Source organism: Lissotriton helveticus, chromosome 5_1 (assembly GCF_964261635.1).
Source record: "Lissotriton helveticus chromosome 5_1, aLisHel1.1, whole genome shotgun sequence".
In the NCBI taxonomy this organism is placed as follows: Eukaryota; Metazoa; Chordata; class Amphibia; order Caudata; family Salamandridae; genus Lissotriton; species Lissotriton helveticus.
Genome location: NC_136065.1, coordinates 2113199248 through 2113220768, shown reverse-complemented (window position 1 = coordinate 2113220768; position 21521 = coordinate 2113199248). Strand labels below are relative to the sequence as shown.

Sequence of the window (21521 nt, the reverse complement as noted above, 5' to 3'; positions counted from 1 at the left end):
GAAAGAGAAAGAGAAGGCCGAAACGAGAACGAAAGAGAAAATGAGAACGCCTGTGAATGAAAGAGAAAGAGCAAGCCAGGGAGAAAAAGAGAAAGAAAGGGCCTAGGAAAGGAGGAGAAGAGAAGGAGAAAGAGCAATACAGAAACAACGAAACAGAAAGAGGAAGAGAAAAGGAGAAAGAGAGAACCAGGGAGAGAAAGAGAATGAAAAAGAATAACAGATATCCTGGGAGAAAAAGAGAAGGGGGAAGAGAAAGCCAGAAATAGGACGAAAGAGAACAAGAAAAATGAGGGAGCTTGGGAGTGAAAGAGACGAGAAAAACAGAAAAAACGAAAGCGAAAGAGAGAGCCTGGGAGAAAAGAGAAAGCCAGAATAAGAACGAAAGAGAGAAAGCAATATCCTGCGAGAGAAAGAGAAGAGAAGGAGAAAACCAAAGAGGAAACAAGAAAGAGAAGACCAGAAAGAAAATTAAAGAGAAAGATGAAGCGAGAAAGAGAGAGTCTGTGAATGAAGGAGAATAAAAATAGAAAAGGGAAAGGGAAAAGCACGTAAAAGAAAGAGGAAGAGAAGACGAGAAAGGGGAGCCGGCCGGAGAGGAAGGAGACAGTGCTGAGGTTTAGAGGCCGGAGCTCGAAGCTGTGCACTAGGGTTGGACGGAGACAACGAATTGGCCCCGGGCTCCCACATAAAAGGGGCCCCACCAGCGAGCCAGGGCGCTATAAAAAGGCCACATTTCCAGACCAGGCCAGGTGTGAAGGTGTAAGGAGGGCTGTACGGGTATTTTCAAGGTACGGGAGGCTGCATGCATTAACCAATGATTAACGACTGATCACGTGACTGATGGTGGCCCTGGAATGAGTGACCCCAAAATATGTTTTACACACCTCAGTAACTTGTAAGGTGGAAAGACTTTGTGATGCCGGCCCAGGGGAGCAGCAGCTGCTTGAGGCATGGGTACCCGCCCCCTGTCTGCGTGTCTGAGACACCTGACCCCTGACCCCCGGTGCCCGTGTCATCACCGCGGGCCTCCTGCAGACTTCCTAACACAAACACACGCCGGCGGAGGCCGCAGTGGTAGTTTAAGTAAACACACCAGCACAACACATTGGCGCATTAATATTGCATGCCAATTACTGCGCGGGGCATGAATAATTAACGGCAGTTACAGTAATTACACAATTATTATAATTATAAATAATTTACAGCTGGAAATGGGGCTGCGCGCCGCTGCCAGGGCCGGGAGCCGGGGCTGACACATTAAACAGATTTATTGCCGAATCCTGTCTGACGTCTCCAGCGCGTCCTCCGCGCCCCCCGCGCGCGCACAGGTGAAATGTGCGGGGCGCACCTTTAATTCCCACTTCCGGCCTCTCCTCCTCAATTACCATCACACTCTTTTCTTTTTGAATATATTCCCTGCCGTTTTCGTCCACGGACTGTTTTCGGGGCGGGTTTCTTATTTTTCACCGCACTGGTTCCCTCACCGTCTGCCTCGCAAATGAATTATTAAATGTATATATTTTTGACAGCTGGCATCAGACACATTTCATCAAGTTTCAAGAGTCTTTTTTGGGAACCAATAAATATTCTACTCGTACACATGACATCACGAAGAAATGTCACAACACTTCTAAAAAAAACAAATATAATTTAATAAGGATAAAAACTACAAGAAGCGTAGAACACATGAAGGCTGTACATGAAATCAACCCTCAGCAAATCACAAAAAAAATTAAAGTTTCAAAAGCAGAAGAGTCACTTCACGCGCATTGGGAGAAAGTAAATCAAATTAAAATAAAATCACGAACCTTAAACATATTGTGTCTTGGCTGCTTTCTACATTCGAGGATTTCGACGCACACACATATATATATATATATAATGTTGTGGGATTTAAATCACTACTGTGAATTACATATTTCATCCACTCAGTGCCCTAAAAAAGGAACTCCCGTTCTGATATTGCTGTATTCAGTATTCACAAATCTCAGCTTTTATCTTTTTAAATGAAGCTTGCAGAGAGCAGCTGCGGAGACCTCCCGTTCACCAACATATGCCCCTTTAGACATAAATAAGAGAATAGAGTGGGGAGACGGGGATGGAGAGAAAGGAACGGGGGAAGTGGGTAAAGCAAGATATGTATTTGAATCTTCCTGGATTGTCGACACTCTTATGCAAGGAACTGTTCTGAAAAATAAAACAAAGCCCAGAGTAAATTAAAATTAGAAAGAGAGGAAGTTAGCTGATTGGTTCGAGCCCACATTACAGAAAATGTGCACTGTTGCGGATTTTTTTTATTTACATTAATTTCTGTTTTTGCTGTTTGTGTTGTACAACAAACAGGATAAAATGTATTGGCGCCTTACTTTTACTGTATTCTGTTTTTACCTTTGAAATATGTTCACATTTTTGAGGCAAAATCATTATCTTTTATTCCTGTAGATTAACTATTTTTAAATGTTTACTCATGGGCGAGAATGTGATGTGTGTATGTGTCTTTCGCTCGTTTAACCCGTTGCATGCTGATGACGGAACCGCTCCGTCATCAGCTGCAGGTGCGCTGTGCTGATGACAGAACGGTTCCGTCATGGCCCGCCCGGCACGCCTGCCCGGCGCGAATTCCGCGCCTGCCCTGAGCGTTCTATTGAACGGGGTGGACCATGACGGAACCGCTCCGTCACAAGCACAGCTCAACCGACGCTGGTGACGGAGCGGTTCCGTCACCAGCATGCGCCCGCCGTATTTCCGCCCCGCCCCCTTAGCACTGCGGCGGAATAGCCGCCGCAGTGAAGGGGTTAAATGAATTGTAAAGGGACACGTGGGGCATGTTCTCTAGGAAAATGTGGGAGATGGCTAAACCCACACTTTGGCAGTTTCCAAACGCAGGGTTGCACCATATTCACAAGAATGCGCACCCCTGTTTTTCCCTCCATGCTGGTGCTAAATGTAGCTGGCTAGTGCCAACGCAGGCACTCTTGCACCATGGTGCAAGGGTGGCTGCGTTGCAGGGAAAAATTGTTTATGTGCAGGAAGGTGTCCCCTCCTGCACAAAAAACAATCAATAGGTGTTTTGTTGTTTTCACTTTTGCTGTTTCAATGTGTGCTGCACAACGTAGAAACAGAAGAAACAAGAGAAATAAAATATTTCTTCTCATTTCGCCAGGTTAAGACCAGGTTTTCCCTGATCTTAGTTTTGGCGCTGCCCAACACAACCGTTTCAGGCTAAGTGTAGCGTGAAAGGGGACCTTTTCATAAGATGGCGTAAAGCCAGGTAAAGTGGCTTGAAGCTGCCTTGTAAATAAGGTGAAGCCCGTATCGCCACAGGAACGTCGTAAAAAGTGACATTCCTGTGGCAGCTTGTAAATACGCTTTGTGGTTTATTGCGTGTGCTTCATCCATGTGCACCCTGGTGCAACCCTATTTCTGTGGTACAACCGAAGTAAAATGTGCTTGGTCAGTGGCCCTAACACTAGCATACCCCTCGGCCCTGGCACCACTGCACCTGCTGCGCCACTGAAAACTACGCTCGTGTTTGCCCAACTATGTCTTGCACGCGCAGCACAAGAGCTCCCCACGGATTCGTCACTTCTTTACCCCGTGCCAATCTTTTGTAACCCAGTGTCGGACCCAGCAGCTGCGGCCGGTAGTGGGAGTACCTGCCAGGCGGTGACATGGGGAGGGGCAGAGTGGGGGCTAGTAATGTATGGATTACGGACCTTAACAGGTACGTAAACATATAAATGAATAAAACGAATTTAGTTGCGCACAACGCATCACCAAATGTGATGCAGTGCACGCAACGAAATCCGTTTTATATATTTATATGTTTACTTACCTGTTAAGGTCCATAATCCATACATTACTAGCCCCACCCTGCCCCTCCCCACGTCACCGCCCTACCAGCCGCATGGGACCCAGTACCCCACGAACCCAGCAGTCACGTGCGCCCCAGCTAAGGACACGTCCCTGCGCAGGGGGCACCCGGCTCGCGACTCTGTCTCCTCTGAAATATGTAACGGGTTAATTAAAAATGTAAAAGTGAGCAGGTGTCTGCGGGCGCGCGCGGCCTCAGCTGGGGCCAGCCTCAAGGTGAAGAAATGTCTGCAGGGTTCACGTTATCGGACGCTCACGGGCGTGCACGCGCACGCACGCTTCAGTGCGCAGCACACGCGGGCACCATGATATGTATGACACAGAAACGGGGCCCACCTAAAGAATGTCACAACACACCAGGATTGTGTGTGCGCGCATAGGCGTACACACGCACGTTCAGGTGCGCATCACACACCTTTAGGCGGGCCTGAAACACGCCGCGCATCGCACAACAGTGTCTGCTAAAGTGCATCACTGCGCAAGAGTGTCATGGTACACACATGGGCGAGACACACACACTACTGCGCATGCGCCCCGGGAGGAACGGGGGTACACTATGCAGGGAATAACAGCATTCATGTTAAAAGCGCTATACTACATAATATAATTCATAAATGTCTGTAATACGCTTGAACGCCATATGTCAATATAGTTAAAATTCCCAAAACAACTATACGTACATTATAAAGCTAAATATATTAGAAATCAGCATTGATTGCACACTGACGCTTAATTCTCCTGCGCCGATGTTCACTTCCGTGTTTTCCATGTTTACAGCGGAACAAATGTATTTTTAAACATAGACAACAGCATAACAATTTTAAAAGATGTCATATATTTTTAGGAAAATCATTTCATGTGGTTGAACCGCAAACAAAACGAATGAGTTTGTTTAGCAAGATCACATAAATAATAAATGAAATATATATTTCCTAGATCACATGATTTTCTAGAGGAATATATTTATCGTACGAAAAAGAAATCTATCGAAATTTGAAATAGTCGTTGTGAAGTCCTGGTCGATAAAATAGATAAGTGGTTTTGTGTTAAAGCATTTTTTTCGAATAATTATAGCGCCTTCACGTGTCTGTTGGCGCCGCCGGTCCCTCGGGCCTGTAATTCGATATATCTTACAGAATCCTGGACATGCCGCGTCCAACGGGGTCTGAAACCCCTCAGACTAGGAACAGAGAGGGGTAAAGTTCGCGCTATATAAAATCGCATTATATAAATAAATAAATAAATAAATAATTATACAAATGAAGACGCCGACAGCGCCAAGAAGCCATTACTGAGTGATGCATTGTCGGCGAATTTACGATGTTTCGCAAAATAACTCCCGTTGTAGTTGTATGGATAAAGAAATGTAAGCATGTTACTACAATAAAGGCCTAATTATGCTTGTAATAAAACTGTAGACCAAGAATTGAACATAGAATGCAAAGTCCTCTTTGTACACTTATTGACTTTGTATTTTGAAGGAACTAGCCCCCCCAGGGGTCCGTCCGTAGGTGACAGGAGCCGGGGTGGGTACCTTCAAAGTGGAGATAAGTTAGCCCGCGCTCAAGTGATGTTTTTAAAAACATCTATTTTATTATCAGTACAACTAGTGCGAAGTAGAAAGAGTGGGAGCTGATAACTGGGGGTGTCCGCGCGACTGCTTGAGGGAAAATAACAAAGGGAACTCCTAACAGAGGTGATAATAAATGAAACCTCATGGATAAAGCGCCTGCTGCTGCCGTCCTGCTGCGCGTTGGCGCTGTAAGGAGAACGACGGTCCAACTCGAGTTAATGGCACTTATTTTATCACGCGGAAAAGAGGAGTTACGGAGCCGGCGCCGTCGGTGATCTGATGCCAGGAGATCATTGCTGCAGGTGCATTAACCCCTCGTCCCTCCCCGAACCTGAATCGAATGAGGACGTGGCGTAACGACCAGAGCTGCCAACTACGGAACCAGGCTCATCTCTCGGCAACGGCCCAACATCCTGTGATTTGGGGCAAATCACACAATCTACGCGTGTCTAAAAACAAAAAAAATGAATGTGCTCTCGGGGTAGCCCAAATCTGCAGACAAGCACGGGAACATGTGCCGGACATTGTTCGAATGTCTTCAGGGAAAATATAAAATAAGCCGAAGGGAGGGGGGGGGGGGGGGTATCACGTTAGACCAGCCCCAAAATAATGGAACAATTACATACAACAGCACTTGTTGTATCTACTCCTAACATCCATAATGTGCAGAAAACAGGGTTATTAGGGACGCACCCCCCACACATATCTCCCCAGCTGCAGATTTCGAGGCGTTCCTCTCCCCTCAGCTCGAGGTTTCAAGGCCCCCCGTCTCCCTCACGCATCCCCGCACACACATCTCTCCTCGGCTCCAGGTTTTCCAGGATTTGGTCTCCCGCACACACCTTTCCTCAGTTCTAGATTTCAAGCCCCCCCCCCCCCCGTCTCCCACACGCTTCCCCCACATACATCTCTCCTCGGCTCCAGATTTCCAAGTGTGCCCCCCCACACCTCACACCTTTCCTGAGTCCCAGATTTCAAGGCCCCCCCCGTCTCCCTCACGCATCCTGATCTGCAGGCAGATAGAAAGCGCCTAGATATACCAGGGATGGTGGGAAGAGGCGCTCACTCAGGCAGCAGCCCAGCAAGGACTCCCTGAGCCCTGATGCAAGCGAGGGAAAGGGCCCCTCGGACTGCTGGAGCAATTATCAGGGTTCAGTGGGCCCCTCGGGGCTCTGGGCCCCGGTGCACTGCACCTGCTGCACCAACGGTAGCCACGCCCCTGCACTCAGGTACTCATTCATTTTAATAGATACAGATGAGATGAAAAGTGGGCCCCTGCTCAGTGAGTCTCGGATGGGAAATCCTGAGACCCCGCCCCCTCCGGGCCCCCAGGTCACTCAGTCACCCCGTGAATCTGATGCCACATACTCTGGAGGGATGTGATTCTACGGCTACAGCGGTGTCAGCGTATCACAGACCTGCCTCTCTTGCCACATATTCCACCAGGAGCCACGTCATTTGCAGAGCTCAACAGAACCTTTGATGTAGCCACACGCCAGGCTCCCGCGAGAGGCCACAACAGGGAAACGAATTACAGTGAACAGGCATGTGTGATCTCGGAGAACAGGCACAGGAGATGGATGAGTTATACAGGGCTCGAGTCGGGGTACCACGCGGGTGGACGGAGTCCCCCCCACTTATTTTACCGGGAGCTCGATAGCTGGAGCAAATGGAGCCACACATTCACTCTTTGGCCTCTCTGGGGTGAGATCGGATCGCCAGTTTGGCCTCAACTGAGGCTGTGGAGAGCCACCTGTTAACATGTTGGGTCACGGAGGGGAGATCAGAAGTGCTGTGCAGTAGCACCAGCCGGGCGGTCAAAGGTCTATCCACCCATAGCACCTTCTTCATATGGCCCCATGTCTGCAACCGGAAGGCCCTCAGCCGGCCACCATCCATAAGAGTTGGACTATATGGCAGTCCACCATACCACAATCCAGCAGCGAGAATCCATGCTGAGGCGGCACCATGCCACCTCACTGGGGATCAGTGCCAGTGGTGAAGAGTTAAAAAACACAAGCCATACCTGAGGGGTGCCTCCGGTAGTCCCTTTGTGTAATCAGCTAGTAGGGTATCCCAATCATCTACATATTTTTATTTATTTTAAAAGTTTTATATAGCGCTAGCTTGGCCCATAGGTATTAGAGCGCTTTACATACACACTGTAAAAAACAGAAGGAAATTGCATTACATAGTAGGAAGGCAGTAAGGAAGCAAAACAGAGATAAAAAAAAATACATGAAAAATAGGTAAACAGTGCAGCGGAGAGAGAGAAAACTAACGAAGGTGGATTAACACAGACCGGTTACCAACTATCCTTGAATGTCAAGAGAGAGAGGAGTCAACTCTCATATTGAAGTCTAGGTTAGTTGACGTTGGTCAGGAAAGTATTTGTTAAGGGGATGGAGTTTCAGGTCCCTTTTCATCATCCAAGTATTGCGTATTGAGATGTGTTTTCCATCAAGCACGCAATGTTGTCGACGTCGGGGAGGAGCGGCAAGGGCTCAGCAGACCACAATCTTGTCACAGTCCCTCTGAAGTTTTTCCAAGTGGGGGTGTATTGAGCAACGGGAGAGCTGGGTAGGTCGATATGCGTTGTCCCCATGAGATAATTGATTATATCTGCATAGCTGGGAGTGTGGGATCGCAAATTCACTCCTCAAGTATGGAAACGGCCGTATGGAACCATTAGAAACCAGATCATCAAATAAATAAATCAATCAGGGGAATTGTAAGTGCTCTACTCACCCGTGAGGGTCTCAAGGCGCTGCAGGGTGGGGAGGGGGGGGGGGGGTTGCAGCTCTGTTCAGTCGAAAAACCAGGTCCTGAGTGTTTTCTTGAGGATGTTCAGGGAGGGGGCACGTCTGATCGATGTAGCAAACACCGTGGTTAATCCAGATGGACCTGTCAATTTCTTCCCCCGAACGTGATGGCCACATTGTGCCATATTGGAGCTTAAAAATGAATGCTGCTTTGGACTCGTACCAGCCGATGGGCCCTATGCCACACACATTGGGAAGCGTGCATGATCGGGCTGGAGAGGGGGTTAGCCGACGGTCTTGAGGTGTACTATATGGCGAGGTCACTGGATCTCTGTAATATGTGTTGTTCCAGTAGCATTCATATGGGTATGGCCGGATGTAGACAGCCAATACACTTCAGTTGGCCAGTTGTTGCGCCGACCAATAACCCTCCACATGTGGGAGACGTAAGTCGCCCTGCTCTGAAGAGGAGTGCAGCTTAGCCCCCTTTATTCTCGGCTTATCCAGGCCGCAAATGAATCAGGGAAATAGAGCGCTGGGTGCACCAGAGGCGGGATGGTGCTATGAAGAGGGGCAAAGGAGATGATGGACGGAGCGCTGAAACTTTTCAGACACTCACCCCCAGTCACAGATCTGGGTTGAATCCATCATCGTTCTTTAGCTCACTCTGCCACCCCTGTTCAGACATGGACATATGCAAATCAGTCTGACCCTGCGCCTCATGGGAACAGTCCAACCCGAACTGCCAAGCCATGTCTTCCTTGGATCGGAAACAAGCATCCTGGGACCGGTTTTGTGCGACCAGCCCTCCTCAGCCAGACTAGCTATGAAGAGGGGCGGAATACCGAGGATATACTTGAACTGTGGGAGGACATTCATCTTGATGACGGGAACGTTTCCCCATAAGGAGGGATTCCGGTCAAACCACCCTCTAAAGTCACGCTCCATACGGTCTATGATGGGGATGCACATTATCTGAGACCATGTCTTTCAGGTCCGACAAATATGCACCCCGAGATATTTCAAGTGGGGCTGTAGCCACTTTTAAGGGCAGGTTGGCCAGAGAGGCTCTCGTAGTGGTGGTATTAGCGGTAGGGCCTCGCATTTAGACCAGTTCATCTTATATCCAGAAAACTGGGAAAAAGAGTTGAGTTGGGACATCAAAGAGGCGGCAGAGGGGTGTGATCACGCCAAGAGGCTGTCACCCGCTTAGTAAAAGGCCTTAACCACGCCAGCTATGATGTTAATGCCTTCAATGTTGTCATTAGATCTTATTGCAATCACCAGAGGCTCCAGAGCCAGCATAAACAGCAACGGGGACAAGAGACATCCCTATTGGGTGTTGCGATGAATATGAAAATTTACGGTGGAGAGCCTTCCACATGCAACGGATGCATCGGAGGCATGATACACGCCTTCAGCAAGGGAAATGAAAATGCAACAAATGCCCATCCTCCCCATGGTCCAAAATAGGTGACCCCAGTCGACGCGGTGGAAGGCCTTTTCAGCATCCAAGGAGACAAGGACTTTCTCGTCCACATCGTCCCTCACCTGCCAAACACTACGAGAGAGAGTGCGCATGCGATTGGCCAAGGAGAGATTAGGGACAAAGCCCACCTGCAAAGGATGTATAAGGCCGGTGGTGACTTTATTCAAGCACATCGCCAAAACCTTCACCAATATCTTAACATCCACAGTAATCAAAGAAATTGGTCTGTAGATAAAGCATTCTAGGGGATCCTTCCCCAGTGTCCGAGTCACGGAGATTCTAGCCCTGAGGAGCTCTGCAGAGAGATGCCCGTTATCTAGGGCCTCTTGGTAAACCAAGACACGTATAGGGACGGTCTGGGCTTTGGTGGCCCTCCAGATCGCGAATGGCAGGGATTGCCTTAGAAGAGTCCAGCTGGCGGAGTAGGTAAGCCAGGAGTCGCCCTGCCTTTTCACCCTGTTCATAATGTCTCTGTTGTTTCCGGGGAAGGCATTTCTCCAACCTCCGATGTACACAGTGTGTTCAATTGATACTTAAGCGACAGGAGATCCCGGAAGAGGGGAAGAGGGGGAGGCAGAGGTCAGGGAACCAATCTGAGCGTCCAGTTGACGTCTAGAGTCTGAAAGCCTCTGTTTGGCCAACTCTGCACCCCTCTTTAACATGCCGCTTAGGACAGCTTGTCCAGCCCCCACAGCATCTGCACAGAAACTACAGAGTCCCTATTATCCTCCAGGTATCTCTCTACGTATTATAGGAGGCTGACGCAATCACAGGGCTAAGCGCAAATCCACAAGGTCGTGATCTGAGATCCCACAGAGGGCTATATTCGCATTTGCTAATTGCTGGGTCACTAAGGGTGCAGGGGAAGCAGTCAATGCACGTCCGGATGTTGTGGGGACAGGAGGAGAAAGTATAGTCTCTGGCTTGGGGGTGCAAGAGTGTCCAGGGGTCACAGAGAGTGTTGTCCTGCACCAGGTCTCGCAAGGCATCGTGATGTATGTCTGGTCTGCCCGGTCTGTCCAGGAGATGGTCCAGTGTCCCAGTCTCCTTCAATGATGAGTCTAGAGGCACCAAAGACTGCCATTAGCCTACTCATTCGGGAGAAAACCCCACTCTTGAATGTCTGCGGGACATACACAGAGCCCACAATAACCTGTGTCCCCTGTATTGAGAGCCTTGTAAACACGTAGCATCCGTCGGTGCCCGTCCACGTTTGGAGGAGTCTGTACGGGAGATCTTTATGAAGAACTATAGCGCCTCCACATTTTCTAGGTGGGCCACCCATCTCAGCCAGACCTCGCAATATGAGTGAGATGCCAGCGGGGAGGAGGCGGGCCACACAGTCCCTCCGACGTTTGTTGCTTTCTGTAGGGTTGGTGGGTTTCCTGAAGGAGGGCGATATGGGGTTTGTGTTGGCCCAAAAAGGATTATCTTCAGTTTGATAAGTGTCTAGCAATGGACATTGAGGGAATGTACTTTCAAAGGTCTTTATGGTGGAGGATGCATCATAATGTTGAATGCTGCTGTGGGGTATTAATGGTTAACCTCAGGGGGAGGTCAACGAGCAGCCTGGGATCTCTGAAAGTAGGGGGTACGATTGGTGCGTGGCTCGGTGAGGAGGCGTGGGTGCAGCAGAGCAGTTGAGCGTATGGCAGGATGGGTTGTTTTAGAAGAGGGTCGCTACCAAGGTTGCATCTGGAGTAGGGGTAGGTCCCGGGGCAGTGAGCGGGCCTCTGATAGACCCAAGGACTGTACCAGGAAGTGGGCATTGATAGGAGGTGCCGATACCGAAGGGAGCCAAGCTGCCCACCATTAAGGGTCCCTGTTTAGTCCACAGGTTGGAAAGTAAGATGCTGAAGGGAGAAACAGTAAGGCTAGAGAGTCAGCAAAGGAGAATTAGAGTGGGAATAGACTGCGGGAGGGGCGTGACAAAGTAGGGCCTAGAAAATTTGCAACATCATAACTATTACTCCCATCCTCCTGCCCCAGAGCACAACAACAGCAATGAACAAAGAACACTAAACCAGGTAGACCTCAACCACACCCCACAGTGCCATATAATCAAGAAAAGGGGGTAAAGGGAGTGCACATTCATATAATGACCTCGAGTATATGTTATGAAGCAAGCATCGCCTGGTGAAGTTGGAACTTATGGCACCATCAGGTCTTAAGAGCTGATCGCGATTTATCTCTTGAATGGGAAGTCTTTCTGGAGCTTTGTCAAGCAATTTAAGTCCAATTCTGCTTGACTGAGTCCCAATATTTAAGTTTTTCCAATGAAGAGGAGTCCACCTGGGTCATACTGTCAGGTTAGAGGAGGGGAGTCAGAAGGGGCCGTAGATGGAGCGGCATCCTTGTTGATGTCGTCTAAGGCATCCAGAAATAAATCCCGGTCCCCTGGCTCATGGAATTTGGATGTTCTGCCTTGAAATGAGATGAGCAAGGAGGTGGGTACCAGAAGGCTGTTTTTAATATCCTTCTTGAGTCGAGGGCAGAGAACCAGGAACAGATTCCTTGTGGCGCTATTAAGTGCAAAGAAGTCCGCAACAAACAGAACTTGAATGTTATCGTATCAGTAGGAGCCATGATTTTGTCTTCCTGAACAATTTATCTAGCATGCTGATGTCTCACGCAACACGCCACAATACCGTTGTCAGGCTCTAGATTGGAGAAGACCCAAAGTGCCCTGTGGAATTCAAGGGTGGGGGTAAAGGTGAGATTCATACGAGTAGGGATCAGTGCGCCCAGGAAGTGAAACATATTGTCTTTATCAGCACGCTCCAGGAGGCCAATAATCCTTATGTTGTCTCGGCAGTTGCTGTCTTCTAAGTCGATGACCCTCTGCAGGATACCAGGGGGCAGATTTACAATCCCCTTGTGCCACTTTTGTATCACTTTTCCCATGTTAAAAGTGACGCAAAAGTGGCGCAAGGTGCTTGTAAATCTGCCCCCAGATATCTCAGCTCCTGTCTGGAGGTGCATCCAGTCATTATTCCTTGTCCGTCTGCAGTCCCTCGACAGTAGTCAGCTTGGTCTGAAAGTGGTTTATGTCACTTCATAGGGATTGTGCTTCCAAATTTGTCACGGTACCCGCAGAGGACATCTGTGCAGTAGAGCCTTTGATATCAGCCATCTTGTTCAGGAGTGTTGTAGAGTAGAGGGGGCTGGAGGTGAGTCAATGATCGGCCCCTTGAGCTGGGCTGTATTTGCCATCACAGCTGGGAATGTGAGTTGACAAGCAGGCTTGGGTTTCGGCATGAAAGGGTGCAGGTAGACAGTCAAAGAAGCCTCAAAAAGTAATACTTTGCAGTACAGTTGAGTCTGTCAGGATCACACCTGGGTCTTCTGCATGGGAAGCCGTGGGGATGGCAATCATCCGTTTTTCTTGGGGGGCAAACCATGAAGCAGGTCTCAAATCTGCCACTGCTAAGTTTGATAGGGGGCACCTAGAGAAGCACGGGTAAAGGGACCATATAGAACACAAGGTCATTGAAAAGGTAGGGCAGGAGCAGCGCTCTCACACAGGATGGGGGAGCCTCCCCATATAGGGAGCATGAGGGTGATGGAGCTGAAGGAAGTGGCCCGCTTAGAGTCACCTGGGTCACTCACAACCACCTCTCAGCCTTCCATATCAAATGAAGAGCAGCCGCGGATGGCAGTGGGAGTACCTGCCGGGGCGGTGACGTGGGGAGGGGCAGGGTGGGGGGTAATAATGTATGGATTACGGCGTTTTACAGGTAAGTAAACATTTAAATAAATAAAACAAATTTCGTTGAGTGCACTGCATCACCAAATACGATGCAGTGCGCGCAAAGAAATTTGTTTTAATTATTTAAATGCTTACTTACCTGTAAAACTCCGTAATCCATACATTACTACCCCCCACCCTGCCCCTCCCTCTCCCCAGGTCACCGCCCTGCAGGTACTCCCACTGCCGGCCGCGGCTGATGAAGAGTCGGTCAGACAGTAGAGAATACAAACCAATATATGTTTGTTCAGATACACCCGAGTGGAGCCCGATCTGCCCAGTCTGTAAGGAGTGCTGCGGAGGGACTGACATCAGCAAACATGGATATACATTATGTACAATTCAGAACCAATGAAGGCAAGCCCATAATGGACTTTCCCAGGCAGATGCAGCTCAACAAAGAAGTACAGAAGGATGTTTTTTGATTCTGAGGCCAGGCCCACACTATCCCCTGCCCAAGGTCACTCTGTCCGTGTCCCCCTCTAGACTAGTGGAAGAAGGCCTCTATCTAGTGGGAAAGGTATGCGCTAATAAGAAGAGTGTATTCATTAGCAAAGCAAGGCCCAACCTTGGAGAAACTAAACGTACCCCGGGCCGTTTCAAGAAAAAGCAAGGATTAATTTTGATCATGGTTCAAAATGGCGGCCAAACATAAAATTGTGCCCCAAATGCTAACGTACATAGAATAATGCACCGGCAAAATAGCGAAAACATTTTCATTCCAACAGAGCCACCCCTGTAGGTATCCCAGATGTAGGGGGTCACAGTCCTGGAGGACCCCACTCTGCACCGGCGTGGGGAACACGCAAGTGGGAGAGAGAACTTGAAGCTGTTTGTTTATTCAGGGTTGTGAGCTGTACATCTAATAACCTCCTCTAGGCTTTCAGGCGGCTGACGACATCGAAGAGTGTTCCAAGTAATTCAGGCCCCACCAAGGCTCTAGTGTGCATGAGGGGCACAGGACTCACTTGTGAAAGCAGCGCAGTGCGGGTGGTACAGCGGAGCCCTTAGGTGGCAGTGTCTCCTTGGAGTAAGGCGAGGCGCCCTCGGGCCTACCAGATGCCCTGGCTACTCCTGGGAACATGAAGCCTCCAACAAGATGGGCGGGGCGAGCCCTCTTCCTCAGGGCCTGCTGCGATTCCTGTCCCGGTGGTGGGTCCTTCACCTGCCGGAGTCCGGCAAGGACGGTGCGGCCTTGTTCAGAGCCAGGTCTCCGTGCAACGGCTTCCTACAGCCTGCCACATCGTGGTGATACAAGCGTGGCCGTTAGCCCCTGTGTGGGGAGGCACAGCGGATTCACTTATACAGGCGTCAGACCCAGCGCTAGCAGCTCCCATACTCTCCTGAGTGTTAAGTACACTGATCTCATCCGTGTGCTGCAGTTTGGACACTGTACACCCTGAAAAACGAGAAGGCGGTCTCTCACTCCCCAGGCGAGCTAAGGGTGAGCCGCCATTTTGTCGGGACCTAGCTCCGCCCCCCTCCACAATAGTTTAAGGATGCAATATGCTGCAGGTGAACGTGGGTTTGGTGGAGTTACACAACAGATTGTTCATGGAAGCACTTTGCCTCAGTCCTTCTTGAGTGAGAAAAAACTTGGGTAGCAGAGGTTGATAAACAAATATTGTTGGACCCACAAGGGTCTAAATCCTTAGTTTGAGGAAAGATTACTATGCGGTGGGAGAGGCTGACCAAGTAATATAATTGTGGATTCAGTGTGCCTAAGTCCATCAAACACTAATGGTGAACCGGTGGGTGCAAGGGGCAGACCAAACAAAAGTATGCATTTGAGGAACTTCAGCATGCAAAGGCCTTGACACACGGGTGAGGAAACTGTGAGTAGGTGTACTAACGGGGTACTTGTGAGTAGTAGAAGCTGGGCAGGCAATGTAAGTGTTGAATCAGAGGGTCTAAATCCTTGATGTACTAACAGTGAACCTGTGGGTACACAAGGCTGAGCTGTCAATCTATGTGTGGAATCAGAGGGGATAAGTCCTTGATGCACTAACAGTGAACCTGTGGGCACAAGAGGGTGAAAAAACCCAATATGTGTGTGTGTGATCACAAGGCACACATCCTGTGGTTACAAGAGGCTGAACAAGCAATGTCCTTACTGAATAACAGGGTGTAAGCTCTTGAAGTACTAACAGTGAATCTGTGGGTACACAAGGGTGGGCTGTCAATCTATGTGTGGAATCAGAGGGTAGAAGTCCTTGATGTACTAAGAGTGAACCTGTGGGTACAAGAGGCTGAGTGTTCAATCAGATGTATGAGTTCTTGATGTACTAACAGTGAACCCCAGGCTACAAGAGGTTGAGTGTGGAATGTAAATGTAAATGTATGTGCCTTGTAAAGAGCACTGCTGCCCTGAGGCGTTGTGGCGCTGTAGACCGCTGGGGAACCCGTCCTGGCTATCCCTGTGAGATGGTCCCTACTGGGTATCTCCAAGGTGAAACCAGGCATCCCCGGCGAATGTGGGGGGCTGTTGTAGAGATGAGGCAAGCTAATGCCCAGAGTTGCAGAGTGTGATCCCTGGTTAGAGTAGGCACCAAGGCGAGAATTATCGAGTCCATTGACCCTGGTCCACGACCCTGCCGCGTCGGGAATTGAACCCTGGTCCCGGGCCGTTCTCTGCTTCCGGGTCTGCTGCCTCTAACCAGTGAGCCACACCACTCCACACTGTGAGTGATCTACTAAGAGTGAACCTGTGGGTACAAGAGGCCTGCGTGTGGCATCAGATGGCATGAGTTCTTGATGTACTAACAGTGAACCTGTAGGTGCCCAAGGCTTAAGAAGAAAAGTACGTGTGGAATCTGAGGATCTAAGTCCTTGATGTACTAAGAGTGAACCTGTGGCTGCACGAGGCTGAAGAAGCAATGTACTTGTGGAATCAGAGGGTATAAGTCCTTGAAGTACTAAAAGTGAACCTGTGGGTACAAGAGGCTAAGTGTTCAATCAGATGGTAAGAATACTTGATGTACTAACAGTGAACCTGTGGGTGCATGAGGCTGAAGAAGCAATGTGTGTGTGTCGAATCTCAGGGTATGAGTCGTTGATGTACTGACACTGAATCTGTGGGTACAAGAGGCTGAACAAGCCGCGTTAATCCCCTAATTGCAGGACGTAAGCTCTTGAAGTACTAGCAGTGCACCTATGGGTACACAAGGCTGAGGAGGCAATGCGTGAAAATGTGGGTCGCCGGGGTAGAGACGTGTCTGCGTGGAGTCACAGGGTGTACGCCATTACTGTACCTAGGAGTGAACCTGTGGGTACAGGAGGAAGAAAGACCAACAAGTGTCTGTGAGGAGTCTTTAGCACTGAAACCCTTGTGGCCACGAGATTCTGGTCAAAACATGTTTTTGCACTCAGAAGGGGCAAGTCTGCGCCATTCTGCAGGTGCACCAGGCGCTAGGAGAGAGATTCGTTGTAACAGTTGTCGGTGGGATCACCATGTCCCTCCTCTCCACATGTTTGGGGTGATCTCGCGAGCTCAGACTGGCAGGATCCCCTAAGAATGTGATTGGCTCTCTGGAGACGCATGGATGTGCGAACTGACCATCTCTCTACTTACAACTATTGGATAACTTGTACTGTACAGGTATTATGATTGGACTTTTGAAAAGCATTATGAGGAAAAGGAAAAGCATAACTGTCTAACAGCTAGATTCATCAAAGTCTCATTTTGCGAGACTGTAATAGCAATTCATAAGGAATCGCTATTAAGGACTTGCAAAACGGGATTCATGTAGGAATTGCAGAAAATATTGCGATTCCTACATGTTCCTTATTTGCGATTAGCAAATTGCTAATCGCAAATAAGGAATAACTCCCCATTCATTCCTATGGGCCTAAAGGCCCATAGGAATGAATGGGGAGTTATTCCTTATTTGCGATTAGCAATTTGCTAATCGCAAATAAGGATGCGTTTTCAAGGGTGCAGGGGTGTCCAAAGGACACCCTGTAGCACCCCTGAAAAGCAAATGTACACATGTGTTGCGCACACACATGTCCCAAGGACATGTGTGTGTGTAACATGCAACTTAGAAAAATGCACTGAAGTGCATTTTTCTAAGTTTTCGCTATTTACCACGAAGTTACAAATCGTGGTAAATAGCGGCCAAAAATTGCGAATTCGCAAATTAAATTAAGATTTAAGATTAAGATTCCTTAAATGCAATTCCTTGCAAATATGCGATTTCCTAATTAGCGATTTTTGAATTTGGGATGATGAATCCCAAATGCAAAAATTGCACTCGCAAAGGGCCGGATTCTCAGAATCTGGCCCTTTGCGAGCCGTTTTCGGCTTGATGAATCTAGCTGTAAATCTCTAAAATGATAAATTATGCACTGTCGCGACAGATGTTTTTAATTTGTATTGCAAACCTTTTATCTGTATGAAGAGTTTTTTTTAATTCTGCTTTTATTATTTTATAAATTTTCTAAAATCGAATAAAGCATGTTCTGACTCTGACCGTGTCTCTCTTTGTTTCCTCTCCATGTAGAACCAAATGGAAGCGGCAGACGGCCGTGGGCCTGGAGCTGCTGGCGGAGGCAGGGAACTACTCTGCTCTCCAGCGGATGTTCCCTTCCCCCTACTTCTACCCGCAGAGCCTGGTCTCCAACCTGGACCCCGGGGCGGCCCTGTACCTGTACCGGGGCCCCAGCGCGCCCCCGCCCGCCCTGCAAAGGCCTCTGGTCCCCAGAATCCTCATCCACGGACTGCAAGGAGGCAGCGAGCCGCCCCCGCTGGGAGGGGTCCTGCCCCGGGCTGCGCAGCCGCGGTGAGGGCGGCCTCCCGGGACTACCCAGAAGCGTGTCTGGTGCCCCGGGGGTCCGCAGGGAGGCGCGCCCTGTGCGACCCCGAGGGCAGGGTGGAAGCGGTGGAAACAGGCTCAGAACTTCTTTAAAAGCAAAAAAACGCCCCCAGCCATGAAGAAAACAGCCCCGTTCAAAGGCGGAGAATGTGTGACTGACGTATATTAAACTTTGAAAACTTTTTAAAACTTGAAGAGCAAAGAACACAGAAGAGGGGGTGTTGTTTCCAAGAACTGAAAATATGGGGGTGCTCTATTCAAGAAAACAGAAGAGGGGGTGTTGTTTCCAAAAACGGAAACTATGGGGGGCTCTATTCAAGAACAAGAAGTGGGGGTGGTGCCTGCAAGAACACAGCAGGGGGGTGTTCTAGAGATCATCAGTTCAACAAGTACCTACTTGCACCCACTGGGGTGAACCACTCAAGAACTCCATGTACCAGAGTCCCTAGGGGTGATCCGGGGGAGGGGCTAGCGGTGTGCGGTCCATTGCGATTGTGTCTACAGCAGGGGGGTGTTGTTTCCAAGAAAACATTCGGGTGCACCCCATGCTATAAACTGTATAAAGATTCTGGGGGCGAGCACCAGCGGAGGTCAGACATCACCACACCCTAAAACCCAAAACGCAAACATGGATTTTGAATCAAGGTTGGAGGGCACGAGCAAAGTGTGTGTGTGAGTGGGGTGAGGGTCAGCAGGGGGGGGTCCCCGTTGAGGAGTTATTCGTTCTCAATGACTTCACACCAAAGATCTCTCACTTCAGGCATGTTCCTGAGGAGGGCTGTTTGGGGGGCAGGAGTGAAAGGTCTGATTGCTGAAGAGTTTGGGGGTGGGGCGGGGGGGTTATTGCCCATTACCTTTAGAGACTGCAGGAGGCAGGAAATGCCCGGAGAACCCCAGTCCTTGGTCGGTGAGCAGCCCTTGTGTGTCATAGAATCACCTCAACCCCAGGGGAGCTACAGGTTACAAAATGATAAAAACACACAGATGTGCACAAGATCACACATCAGGGAGGCTGAGATCAGTGGAAGTTACAAAAATCTCCCCCTCCGATCAGGGGATCTGCAAGAAATCTTGGGGTTGTAATTGATGGCTGCCCTTCTTTTAAAGGCCCGTGACCGCTTTAGTAACAGTGTGTTTTGGGATAATGAAGGCCTTGAATGAATTCCTGCCTCTCTTACCCTGGGAAGCCCAGAAAATGGTTGTACCAGCATCCATCTTACCAGGGCACAAGTCCTAAAAAAAGAAATGGAGGGACGCTGACGTCACGACAGGAAGTGACATCACGAAAGGTGGCTTGTACCATCCGACTCATTGCCTCCCCTCGCTCACCCCTTAGATGCGATTGCATCAGAGAAGCCAGCGGGTGTGCAGCGTTCTGAATGAGCTGCGATCTTGCCCCAGAGAGGCCAAAGATTGAATGTGTTGCTCCCTTTGCTCTAGTTATCGAACTCCCGTTAAAATAAGTGGGGGGATGCCGCCACCCGCGTGGCACCCCGACTCGAGCCCTGCATCTTACCTAGATTGGACTCCACAAGGCCTTGTACTCAGACCTTCCTGCTTTCTTGACTCACCATCTGCAAGTAGTGCGGAACACGGCAGCACGCCTCTTATTCAATCTTTCTAAACGCACCTCGACATCCTCATATCCAGAGGCGTAACACAGGCTCCCGCAACCATCGCGTGGAGAAGTGTGGCTCAATGGTTAGAGCAGGCAGACCTTGATGCAGAGCTCTGGCCAGGGACCAGGGTTCGATTCCCGCCTCGGCGGGTCTCCGGCTCATTAATTCCCCTGACTGGATATTCTCGCCTCAGTGCCTGTTCTGATCATGGGTCCCACGCTGCAACTCTGGGCAATAGCTTGCTTAGTCTCCACAACGGCCCCAAAAGCGCTGCGATGCCTGGCTGCACCTGGGGGGTGCCCAGGAGTGGACATTTCCCAGGAAAGCCAGGAAGGGTTCCTAAGCGGTATACGGACAGCGCCGGGACACCTCCGGTGGAGGTAGCTGTGCGCTTTACAAATTCCGACATTTACATTTACATTGCGGTGCGGGGGGGGCCCCTCAGCACAGCACTCTGGCTGCAGAGCTCCTGATTGAGCCCGGAGGGGGCCCCTCCACCCACCTTGCAGGGAGGCCCCCTCAAGTTTCGCTATGCCAGTGCTCGCATCTAAAACTGCTACATGGCTTACCAGTGAGCAAAAGAATCACCTTGAAATGAAATGAAATTTGTACTTGTAAAGCGCACTTATACCCCGACTGGGGTGTCCTGGCGCTGTAACGCATACCGCTGTGGAATCTTTTCTTGGTTTTTCCTTGTGAAATGTCCACTCCTGGGCACCCCCAAGGTGAAGCCAGGCATCCCAGCGCTGTTGGGCCGTTGTGGAGATTAAGAAAGCTATTGCCCAGAGTTGCAGAGTGGGACCCATGGATTAGAATAGGCACCGAGGCGAGAATTATCAGGTCCGAGGAAATTGAGCCCAAGACCCGCCGAGGCGGGAACTGAACCCTGGTCCCGGGCCAGACCTCGGCATCAGGGTCTGCCACTCTAACCATTGAGCCACACTTCTCCACGTTCAAAGCCCTACTTCTTCCTGCACAGAGTAGGCCCTCGACACCTAAAAGAGAGAATCTGTCTGTGTTCTCCTAGCAGGACACTCCACTCAGAAAAAGCTCATCTGTTTGTGTACCCCCGTTTTAAAGGAATTAGGCAAAGGGGTGCTTCCTTTTGGTGGGCGTGGCCTGTATCTGGAATCGCCTTCCCGTGCCACTCAGAAATACGTCCAACGAGAAGGTTTTCGAAACAACTGAAAACATATCTCTAGCCTCTAAGGCCGTCACCTCCTCTGTATGCACAGTTGTGTCGGGACACTCCTGAGTAGCCGTGCGCTGTAAAAATCCCTTCATTCGACCCCAACTGCCCCAATGCCGAGGTCATATTGAGAGGCCTAGAACGCTGACCACTCTATACTAAGCCCCACCACCTTCCTTTCCAACACAACAATCCTGTGTCCAAATCTGACCTACTTTGGGACATTTGGACGGATAGGGCCGGGGGCACTGTCGAAGATTTTTGGCTCCCGACGTCTCAAAGACTGCGGAGCCAACAATCCCTGATTGTATAAAGGCTGTGTTTGCTCTGCTGTGCACCATTGCTCAGAAAATGTGGTTCCCCTTTAACCGATTCGATGCAGCGTACATTTCCCCGCTGTGCGGGTGAATTCCACGCGTGCGCAAATCAGACGGCAGCCAGCCGTCCGAGGCAT

At 49.6% G+C, this 21521-nt stretch overlaps 1 protein-coding gene across 1 annotated transcript in view; it reads left to right on the top strand.

Annotated features, from left to right (window-relative positions):
• The window catches only part of LOC144754021 (barH-like 1 homeobox protein), a 35036-nt gene extending 16806 nt beyond the window's left edge, over positions 1–18230 (top strand). Inside the window, exon 3 of the mRNA XM_078641535.1 lies at positions 17948–18230. Coding sequence (XP_078497661.1) covers positions 17948–18230 — 283 coding nt within the window. The remainder of the gene's footprint in view (positions 1–17947) is intronic.
• Positions 18231–21521: the final 3291 nt, after the last annotated feature.